Source organism: Protopterus annectens, chromosome 11.part0 (assembly GCF_019279795.1).
Source record: "Protopterus annectens isolate FY-2018-M chromosome 11.part0, PAN1.0, whole genome shotgun sequence".
Lineage (NCBI taxonomy): Eukaryota > Metazoa > Chordata > Ceratodontiformes > Protopteridae > Protopterus > Protopterus annectens.
Genome location: NC_056745.1, coordinates 165,176,986 through 165,188,131, shown reverse-complemented (window position 1 = coordinate 165,188,131; position 11,146 = coordinate 165,176,986). Strand labels below are relative to the sequence as shown.

Below are 11,146 nucleotides of genomic sequence, written 5' to 3'. Positions count from 1 at the left end.
TTTCCCTACATTACATAATTTTGCAGTTGTATTTGAAATATAGCATTTTAAGCTATTTTTCCTACATCACCAGTGCATATTTTATAATAATTCAGTTTAACTACTCTGATTTGCTGGAACTATAAACAATGCAAAAATATTAATTAGTTTACAGAGAAGTTTAGAATATTCATTACGTTTACATTATTAGCAATGCCACAATAATCAATAGGTGTAGCACATATTTAAGTAGGGCAATCTTTATGGTCTATCAAGACTGTTCACGAACACTTTCCGTTCAGACTGTTTTCACCCAGAAGTGCATTACGATTATTTCCCTAAATTTCTCGCTCTTAGATGATACCTTTGTTCTTCCGTCTGTCACATGGTCGTAAGAAAGCACTGTTGAAAACTTGATTTGAAAAAGTACTTCAAACACGAGCATGGCAGTACAGGAATAAAAATCTCACCGAGTACAAATATGAAAAATACATAATGAAAAGCTGTACTGAATCAATACTTATCGAGCTCTTTAGAAGTGCTGAAACAATTACTAGGAAATAACGTAAGTGGAAGTCACATGGTGTAATGGCATGGCAGCCTCTAGCATAAAGCTTCAGTTTCAAAAACTAAGTTGCTTATTTAAGGAGTTTCAGGTTCACATGAACTGTTACGTATAAGAACATATTTTCAATTGTTTAAAAAAAAAAAAAGCTACGATAACCGAATCTGCACGTGTTTCTTTAAAATCTTACTGTAAACTCAAACACTGACTGCTAACATTTTTCACTCTTATGAAAACAGCGTCCGCGACGACCCTTCTGCTTTTGACAGTATATAAAGTCTGTTAGAAGTTGCTCTAAACGGTACATACAGCGCTGGATGGTAAGGGGGTTCATTTATAGTCCCTCTGTCTGCACATACTAAACTCATGACGCTAAGCAAGCCACTTAATCACAGTGCCCACAGTCTTCCTAGAAAGAGAAAACATACTTAATGGACTGTTAACAAATGAATAAAACAAAAGACAAACAACAGCAACTAAGGGTACTCAAATCTAGCTCGCCTGTAATAGATTTAGAATAGGAACTACTAATTTATCCTACCTGTTGTTATAAAGAGGGGCGGTATTAAGTAAGGGGGAGGTCTTTCGCTATTGAAACTCAGCCCCGTTCATTACGTCACTCCAGACTGCAAATCAGGAGTGCAGATGTGAAGGGAAAGCGAAAAAGTCTAGCAGGACTGGCAAAAGAAAGTATCAAAGCAGTAGAGTTCTGTACAATTTGCCCTAAACCCCCAACCAACAGCGGCAGACAAACTTCCTGCTACTTGTTGCTGCATTTTTGTGTAGTTAGCTGCTGTTGCTTGGGGGGTCGAGCCGGAGCCCTGCTTGTCTGGAGAGCTGGGCGGCGGCGGACGATCGAGGAAGCGCATGGAGTTACTGTGCTGTGAGCAAGAATCGATCCACGGCCCCCGGCGGGCTATATCGGACCCTAGCCTGCTCCTGGATAACCGGGTGCTGACTAACCTGCTTAAAGTGGAGGACCGCTACCTTCCCACGTGCTCATATTTTAAATGTGTACAAAAGGAGATCCAGCCTTACATGAGGAAAATTGTGGCTACCTGGATGCTGGAGGTTGGTATACAGGAGATAATGGCCCCTTACCTTTCCCTTTCATTTAGACACTTCTGCCACTTCATTTACCCCAGCACTGAGTTATTACAGCCCCTAAACCTCTTTGTCCTTAACCCCAGTGCACACCTGTAGCTTTCCCCTCGGCCATCATCTTACTCTTCTCTTAACTACCACCCCATGTATATTTGGTCCCCTGAGCCTGTCACCCACTTGTCCTGTATGTTGTGGATCACATTTCTTTTTCTTCATTTTACACCAATTATCAAACAGTTCAATTAGTGCCATAAATAGTTACTTAGTTCAAGGACCTGGTTGCCTTGCCTACTAGTATTTCGTCCGTTTGTGTACCTTGGTGCTCCCAGTTCATTCTGGGTTAAATGAAAAGGCCCCCAGTTCATTCTGGGCTAAATGAAAAGCTGTAAAGCTACCTTTACAGCTATTAATGTTTCTCTGTAACCTGTTGATCATGCTGTGTGAAGATGTTATGTCATTTATAATAAGATGAGCATTGGTGATCGGAGAGCTGCAGGGAGAAAACTTGGTAAAACTTTTGCAAAAGTAAAAATGTGCTTAAGTTGAGGGGTGCACCCCTCGTTGTCATTCAGTGATAGGCATGCTTTTTCTGTAATAAGTTTTTTTTCTGTTGGGTGTGCCCACGTATGCACCTCACTGTTTGCTGGCATCCCAAATCGCCATGTTGGTTGTCCGCTGCAGCACCCGGGTCTCATCACCCCCATGCTCCCAAGATTTAAAACTTCAGACTTGGGTGATCTTAGGAAATGTGCCCTTGAAATGAATAGTATACTTGCCTCCCATGACTTTGTCTCTCACCCCCTCCCCCACTGTCTTTCGGATTTGGCCTTTACGGGGTGATCTCCCCGTCCCGCAGGGGCACCCCCTAGTATCACACGAGTTGAAGGTTTTCATTGATTGATCTGACCCACTTCCCCCATTGTGTGATAAGTGCCTTTGGGCATTTCAGTGGGTATTTAGTGGGTTAGTTTGCAGCATGTTTTACGCCCTTGTTGCTCGTTTTCATTGCTTACACAGCCCGAATTTTTTAAACCCAACTTTTCTGCCTAGAGTGGGGCTTTGGAGCTCCTGGTGGTCTGAATTGATGTGGGGATCGCCTATCAAAAAGATACCTAGAAATCCAGTGCCTTGCTATTTTTTTTATATTTTTAAATATTTTTTGAAAAAATGACGAAGTCAAAAATTGAAGGTAGCAGGTCAGCCTACTTGTATTTTTCCCTTTCCTGTGTGTATGCGCGAGTGTTTCGTAAGCGTGACTTTTTAATTCTTCGAGGAGGTCAAAATATGCGAGAATCAGTGTTTTAAACAAATGTTTTTGCAAAAGTTGTAATTTTATTTTTTAATTCAGAACATTTTATTATACTTGCATATTATGATGTCAGTTTTACCCTCCCCTCCTCTATCACATCTAGCACGTGGTGCTCTGTAAAATTTATTTATTTATTTCCTTTCCTCCACATGCAGGTCTGCGAAGAACAGAAATGTGAAGAGGAAGTTTTCTACCTGGCAATGAATTATTTGGATCGATTTCTTGCTGTGGTCCCTACCAAGAAGTGTTACCTTCAGCTCCTGGGGACTGTCTGCATGTTCTTAGCATCCAAACTGAAGGAGACTAGTCCTCTAACGGCAGACAAACTTTGTATATATACTGACAATTCCATAAAACCCCAAGAGCTGCTGGTAAGCAGACTATAAGTTATTAGATTATCAGTGCTGCTCTTGAATAAGGTTTTAAGACGTTTACTGACAACATTGCACACAATCTTTTAGCCGCGTGCGATGTCTTATGGGCATAAGATACACTTATTCACGTAACTGCAAACGTTTTGTAACACAGTATGAGCTTTTATTTTAAGGTTGACAGTATTTCTTCTCATGCTAGGCCATTTAATTGAAAATACATTTCTTGTTAGAACGCAGCTTGATTTATATATACTCCGAGTCCGAGAGGCTGATTCAGTAATAACTATATGTGTATTCTTATTATAATTGGGTGAAAGGGAAATAAACCTCTATCAATTGGATCTACAGAGAAGAAACTCAATCATCCCTCCCCCATTTGTTTTATTTCAGTATTTGCATAACACTGACGCCATCTAGTGGTAGATATGCTGAGTCGACGAGGTTTCCTTCAGTAAAAGTTGGAAGTCTGGGCGTTCCAGTCTGTGCGTGTCTGAGGCTTTTCAGCACATCTGCAATGCACTAACATTTAAGCAGTTTTCTTTCTGTTTTGCACTTCACCACAGTCTTTTGGTTGTAAACTCCTTTATATGTTGTCAACAGTCAAGATTATTAAATGACGTCAGTTGCAATATTAACGTTTGTATTATGTGATGTCACTTAGAATGCTGCTAAGCATAATGTACAGTGTTGGTGACATCACATGATTGTAAAAGTGACAGTTAACAGAATTACAGTGGGCCAGCCTGACTTAATCATTTGTGTGTCTTGACCGTTGCCAATAAAAGTAATTCTAGAAAGTCCTATAAATAACTTTTCATGGATCCTGAAATTGATGGATGCAGCTTATGATGTGTCCACCTCCGAAGTCCATTAAAACTCTACAAAGTTTGACCATGCAGGAATGTGCAAACAAGGAAGAGCTGACAACTTTCCAGCAAACCTTAGATGTTGTGTTCCAGCGTGACAGCAGTATAACTGTCTTAAAAATCAGTCTTGTTTTGTTTGACTAAACATTTCTCTTGAAAGTAAAAGGGATGGCCCTGTGTACTAATCTGATTGTACCTTTTGGACAGTTTAACAGACACTGCTTTCACATTATCAGCTGGTGTTGTGCTGTACGGAAAGCATCGCTGCTTGAACGATATTTTTTATGAGGTGACACTTGCACACTTCCACCCAAGACTTAGAAATGTAACATCAAGTATATAAGTATGCTGTCAGTCCTCTAAAATGTGAGCATGTTTTGTCATATATTTATTAATTTTCTTTATTATGGTGTGGATAGGTTGCTGGTAGTGGTAATGTATGTTACTAAGGTGTCGTCTGGTTTGTTTTATATCCAGGTGCCCTCTTTCATGCAGGAGTTGTTAATCCTGCTGTGGAAAAGCTGTATTGCTGCAGATGAACTGCCTTTTTAAAGGTGATATCATACTGCGGATGCCTGGTAGATGAGTGAAATCTAGGTGAATTTAAAAGTACTTAAGGAGGATGCATTCACTGTGCATTGCCAGCAGTCTTGGATGTTGCTGCTTGTATGTGTTCTCATTTGTAACCTGTGACACATTTCCAGTTGTAGTACACTTCACCTAAAGTCCAAGGAATTGGCAACAAATAGTTCTGCAGAAAAGGCGTGATTTAAGCACGATTGTAATTTCTGTCCATAATTTTGCTTGCATCAAAGCCAAAAAGGGTTGCTGCAGTACCGTTGCTCGTACCCTGCATGTTGTTTCCAGTTGTACTGCACGTCTGCTAGAGTTTAACTCAGAGGCTGATACTGTGTCCAAAGTCTTCTGCAGAAAAAAACTGCTTTGTGTTAGAGCTGTGCTTGATGTGTTGTGGCAGCATGCTTTGCTGTGTAATATGCCAGGTCTGCAGGGTATTCAGCACAGTAAATATGTAGAAAATGTAGCATAATTACAAATAAAATGAGCTTGCAAGACACAGTGCAGGCAGCAACAATTGTAAAGTGGTTAGTGCTTCTGTCTCGCATTATGTGCTGGGTGCTCACTCTGTCTGTATAGGTTTACAATGAATGCTCTGATTTCTTCCCACATCACAAAGATTTGCTGTAGAAAAAATGGTAGTCTTCCAAGGAGTAGTCCCACTGCCTTGCACTAGGATATGCTATGCAGCCTCTGACCACTGTATTAGATTAAGTGAGTAATAGGCCAATGAAATGCACATCTGCATGCAGATGCTGTTAGGGGCTTACAGTTTAGAAGACTGTGTGCTACATGAAAGGAAGCCAATACTTAACAGAATGAAATGCTGCCAAGTGTAGAACTGTTTTTGTTATGGTTGCCTATGTCATTGTGATGAAACCAAGATATGTGTCCTCTTCTAAAGAGTTTTTGCCGTGCCTGTGAAGCTGTTGGGGAAGTTTGCAGCCTAGTTGTGGTGATGTAACCACTGCTGATTATATTAGTAGCACTTAAACAAATGGTCCAAGTCTAGTTTTAAAACGTAGACTGCAATGTAGATGTTTTCAGAATTAAGGTACGGACCCTTTGGCCTTACAGGTTTTGTCAAGGTGGTGGTTTGTAGTGTTTCATTTTTGTACTGGTATCCTTTTTATAGATGTGGCAATCAGAATTGTGTATGTGCTGTGATACATCCCCTTTTCATCTAGTGGCTGGTGACTGTAAGTGTACATTCTGATGCAAGTGGCATAAAATGCACTAGTATGAGTCGGTGTTAAGTTTTGACTACTCAGTTTGCAGCCTAGCACTCCTTGGCACTGTTGAACAGAGATCCTTCATTATGAGAGGTCAAGTCTATTTTTTGTTGTTCTGGGACTCTACCTAATAACACAAGGTGGTTTAGTGGAGGAATATTGCGATGCTAGAGGAAGTAGTTCTGCTCCCAGTTGAACATTTATGGGGAACGTGGTGACCTGTTGTAAGGAGCCGGTGACCGTTTTAGTTTCCCGTTTTTGTCTGGCTCGTGACCATCGAAATTTCATGCAAGAAAGGACTGCAGTGCAGTAGTGTCATCTCTGCTCTCAGTAACAGTGCAGCTTGTCATAGTGGGTAAGGGCACAGATTTCTATATTGAAATTCTCCGTGACCAAGCTAGCAGTATGTGCTTTTTATGTCTTGCATTATTTGTTCTCCTCAGTCACAGCCTTTACTTTGGTCATGGACCCACTGCCAGTCTTGCTATAGATGCATCAAGAAACAAATAACAGTAAGTGTAAATGGATGCATGACATTGATTATGGGCTCGTGACAGCCTGTGCTGCTCTCTGCACAGCCAAGGATGGTCTCCATAAGGTTCTTGATTTCTCTTGCCAGAGGATATACCATTGCTGGCTTGTCTTTTGATCCACTAGTACTGCATGTTGTGGCTGTGACAACACAGTATGGTACCTTTTTAAAAATATGTTGTGCATAAGAAAGCACTGTTTATATTTAAATCTATTTCATTTAGTGTTGTAGGTGATGCACAACTTGTTTTGATACTCCAAGCTGTATGTGTCAATGAAAACAAGTATGTTAAGAGAGTATAGGCTACATGATGGTGCTTATTTCTGATTTTTTTTCCCTTTTTCCAGGAGTGGGAGCTGGTGGTACTGGGAAAATTGAAGTGGAATCTTGCTGCTGTCACTCCTCACGACTTCTTGGAACACATCTTAAGGAAGCTCCCCTTGCCTAAAGACAAGGTGACTGTGGTCCGCAAGCACGCTCAGACATTTATTGCCCTCTGTGCCACAGGTATGAGAAGACTTCTGCCAGTGCCAAATACACATAGGGTGCTGCTTTTTGAAGGTGGTGGGCAGATGGGTATTAATGCTTTGAAATCAGAAATGGCTGGATTGTAATCGGGAAGTCTTCCTTTATTTGCTGTGTACATCCTTTGGAAAGGTACGGGGAGAATTAAATATACTCGTTTGTGCTATCAGTAGTGCTTCTGAAAAAGATAAATCTGTGGAATGTAACAACCACTGGAACATGTTCTTGCACTGATTCAAAGAGCAGATTTTTTTCTTTGATTTTTCGTGCAAAAATTGATCTGATTATTTGGGTTGGTTCAGGGATTTGACAGCACAAATGGTAGTATAGCTTAGTGTTAAAGTGAGAAAGTTCTCTGTTTCTTTTTTATACAGACTTTGATTCTAGTAACATCAGTTGCAGTTTTATTATGAAGCAAGTCTGTTATCAGCCACTGCCCCCCCCCCCCCCCCCCCAGGTGTTGAACGTAAAAAGGGTTAATATCCACAGCTGAGCACAAGGGATTCATTGCACAAATCTTGGTTATATAGTGGGCAAATGTGAAGACTGACTAGACTGCGTATTTTTTCCTGAGAAGCGTGGATAGCCTTTGAAGAGAGATGATCAGTATGTTTCATTGCACAGACTTTTTTTTGTGGAGGATATACAAAACAGTTTGTCTGCTGTACTGCTCATCTGCTATAACTGCTCCTTATAACCCAACTCTGGCAGTTTAATACAGAGAATGAAGGCTATGAGTTACTGATGTACATCTATAGTACATGGTTTGATTGTTTTGCTCTTAGTTAGCCTACTTTGTGACTCTGAGCTGAACCTGATAATACTTCTGCATCTCCCATGAAAATATACGCCTCTGCATAAGTAGGAATATTAGACTAACAAATGTATTTTAAATTCTTCATATGGTCTGTGTCTGAATTGCCATATTTCTTAAAAGCGCAAAGGTCCAGAAACTTGACTGATCCTATTAATTTCATTTCCGTGTTTTTAATGGACTGTAATGTCCTAAAGTCCATTTACCTTGAAATTCTGGGGGGGGGGGGGTTTAGTAGTCACTCAATGTGTGTGTGGGTCTTCTACAGAATTTTGAAGCTTAAAACTTTGAAATTCGTATGATCGAAGACCATGTGATCAAAATTTTAAAACTTTAAAATCCTGAACGGAGATTGGCATACAGCGTGGAACGGGAGATTTCCCTTTTCCTCGCTGTAGTGCGATATCAGAGTTGGTATAATTAAGTAGTGGGGTGCATGGGGACTTGCCCCCCTGCAAAAACATGTTTTGTGATGTGTTTGACTGCTTTTTGGGGGGTTCTTAATTTCGAGATTCCAATATCTCGAGATTCTGAAGCTCAAGATTTTGGTATTTCGAAATTAAGTGTGTATGTATGTGTGTGTATATGTGTATGTATGTATGTATATGTGTATGTATGTATGTATGTATATATATGTGTGTGTGTGTGTGTGTGTGTGTGTGTGTATGTATATATATATATATATATATATATATATATATATATATATATATTTATATATATATATATATATATATATATATATATATATATATATATATATATATATATATATATATATATAAATGTAGTTCTATTGTTGAAACAATTTTGGTGTAAGCAAACATTTCACTGAAAACAGTAAATGTAAATATGCATAGATGGTATATAGAAAGGAGTAGACTGTGATGAAGAAAGAAATGATTTCTTCCAGTTTGGAGAATAACTGACAATATCCGTCATTCTGAGCACCCACTTTGAGGATCCAGGATTAGCAGTCTTGGACTGTGCAGAGTGTTTTGAAAACCCTCAGTATGTACCCAGTGAAAGGCTGACATAGAACAGGAGGCCAAGAGTATTCTTTCTGAGATAACCCAGTTCAAGTGTAGGGGAGCTGAAGCCTATCCTGGCACTTAGGCTGGCACCCCATTCAGGACTGTGCCCACTATCACAGGATATGCACACACAACACACCTTGGCAGTTCAGAGAAGTCAGTTCTGTTGTGGTGGGGTGTGAGAGGAAACCAACGCATACAATGAAAGCCCACGTGGGCAGAGGGAAGATAAATGGAGTCTGCACAGAAGGCACCCCAGCCAGGAACCAGTCCCTAACGGGCAGCAAAGCTAAATTGTACTACAGTGCTGTTAGCATATGGCTGTGGATTAACCATGAGGAGAGTGTTTGCCTCATTGAGAGGGTAAAGGAGTCATGGAATCGTCTTTTAACAACGATGTGAAGCTTTTGTCAATTGAAACTTTAGTGAAACCAGATAAAGGACCAGTGCTTATTTGTTGGTTAGAGACTAGGCATGAAATCCTAATAAAGTTTAAGTATTTCATGCTCAGAACACTGTTTTCAACACTGCAGTTTGCAGAATTCCATGACAGGGATGTTGCTAAAGTAAGTGCTTTGCATCCTTTTCTTCTCTTTTTTTATTCTGCTGGTCCATTTGTCCTTTCGGCTTACACAGCTTTGAGCATTGGAATTTCTTGCTACCCCTGTTTGGAGTAAATATGCAGTTAGAAGAAATCCAACAAGCTGCCCGTATTTGGGTCAAGTTTGTGTTTTTTTTACTGTAGTAGGAAGTTTGGTATGTTGCAGGAAAACATTCTATTGAACAGGATGTTCTAAGATTAAGGCAGTATATTAGCATCAGGGACCTTCATCTTTTCCCATTTCACATGGAGTCTGTGTTGTAAAACTGTTGCCACCTCTCCCACTGTCTATCTGGAGCACCTCCCATCACCCAAAAACATTGTGGGTGTTTGCTGTGGTGGATGAGTGGGCAAAAAGGTGCCCCTTCAAGGATGGAAGGTTTCAGTTTTTAACCCAGTGCTCCCAATTGAGGTCCTTCAGCAGTATGCACTAAGATGGAGTAGTGGGCAGGTATCTGTTTGGGGGGACCAGCTGCTTAGGGCATCAACTGTAGTGTGCAGTTGCCTGATGCATGAGGCCTGCAGTCCCATGCTGCTGTCAGGCTAGCAGATCAATGTAAAATATCATCTGTAGGTGATAATTGGTAAATCAACTTTGGTGGACCTTTTTTGTGTGCTTTATTTCCTCTTTAAAAACATAGTCATTTTGATTAGATTTTGCCAGATACAGCACAGTGATAAAGTTAGTGTGTCAGACTATGCCCACAGAAATGCACTGCTATGTTAAAGTATGCTGTGAAAGCAAGGCAACATATTAGTATAATTTCTGGTGAAACTTGTGATTGATTATTTTTTTGTAAGAGCATAGTTCATTTTGACTAGATTCCATCAATCACACAGCATAAGGAAACTGCTTGACATATGGTGGTGTGATAATGACCTGCGCAGATTACTGTCTTTTGCAGCATCTGAAGGAAATCCCATTTGGGTAATGTAGTTCCAGTCACCTGATGAATTTTAATACTGCTGGTAAAGAACAGCAATTTCAGACAAAACATGCATTTTCCAGTAATGGATCAGTCATTTACGTAATTACTTGTACTGCCAAAATTAAGCAATCCTGTAATAATATTAATATAAAAAGTAAAGAAGACCTTTCTGCATAAAGTTTTATCCAGCCCCATATTCCTCTGTTAAACATTTATACTTGCACAGAAAGCAGACTTTTCAGTCTCTACTGCTACTTTTTTGAGAGACTTGTCTCACAATGTTCTCCTTTCTCCATTTAGGTCTACCATGTGAGCCCCCCCCCCCACACTTTTAAATCTCTCCATCACTAATCCAGTATTACCTTTGCCTCGTGACCTCCTTATTCTTCTGTGAACTTCACTTGCCCTCCTGTCATTATCTTTCCAGTAACCTCCTAATCATCTTCATACATATATCCTCCTTCCTAATTCTATCTTTTCCTTGTTTCTACCCTTGAGCTATCACTTTAACCCAACCTGGTATGAGCTGCAAAGCGACTCTTTCCTCCTTAGCCCGCTGAACCCCATCTTCTTGTTTTCCTTTGTCTTGTACACCTCAAATTGAATGAGCATCACATCCTTCCCAAACATGTTGTCTTACTACAGAACCATCACTTGCAGCTTTTTCAGCCTTTCCTCCCCACATTCCCAGCATGCCAGTTGCTGT

The 11,146-nt window shown here is 40.2% G+C and overlaps 1 protein-coding gene across 1 annotated transcript in view; it reads left to right on the top strand.

The window, feature by feature from the left end:
- Positions 1 to 1,185: 1,185 nt before the first annotated feature.
- Positions 1,186 to 11,146, top strand: part of CCND2 (cyclin D2) — a 201,876-nt gene continuing 191,915 nt past the window's right edge. Inside the window, exons 1-3 of the mRNA XM_044087570.1 lie at positions 1,186 to 1,615; positions 3,113 to 3,328; positions 6,885 to 7,044. Coding sequence (XP_043943505.1) covers positions 1,412 to 1,615; positions 3,113 to 3,328; positions 6,885 to 7,044 — 580 coding nt within the window. The 5' untranslated portion in view covers positions 1,186 to 1,411. The remainder of the gene's footprint in view (positions 1,616 to 3,112; positions 3,329 to 6,884; positions 7,045 to 11,146) is intronic.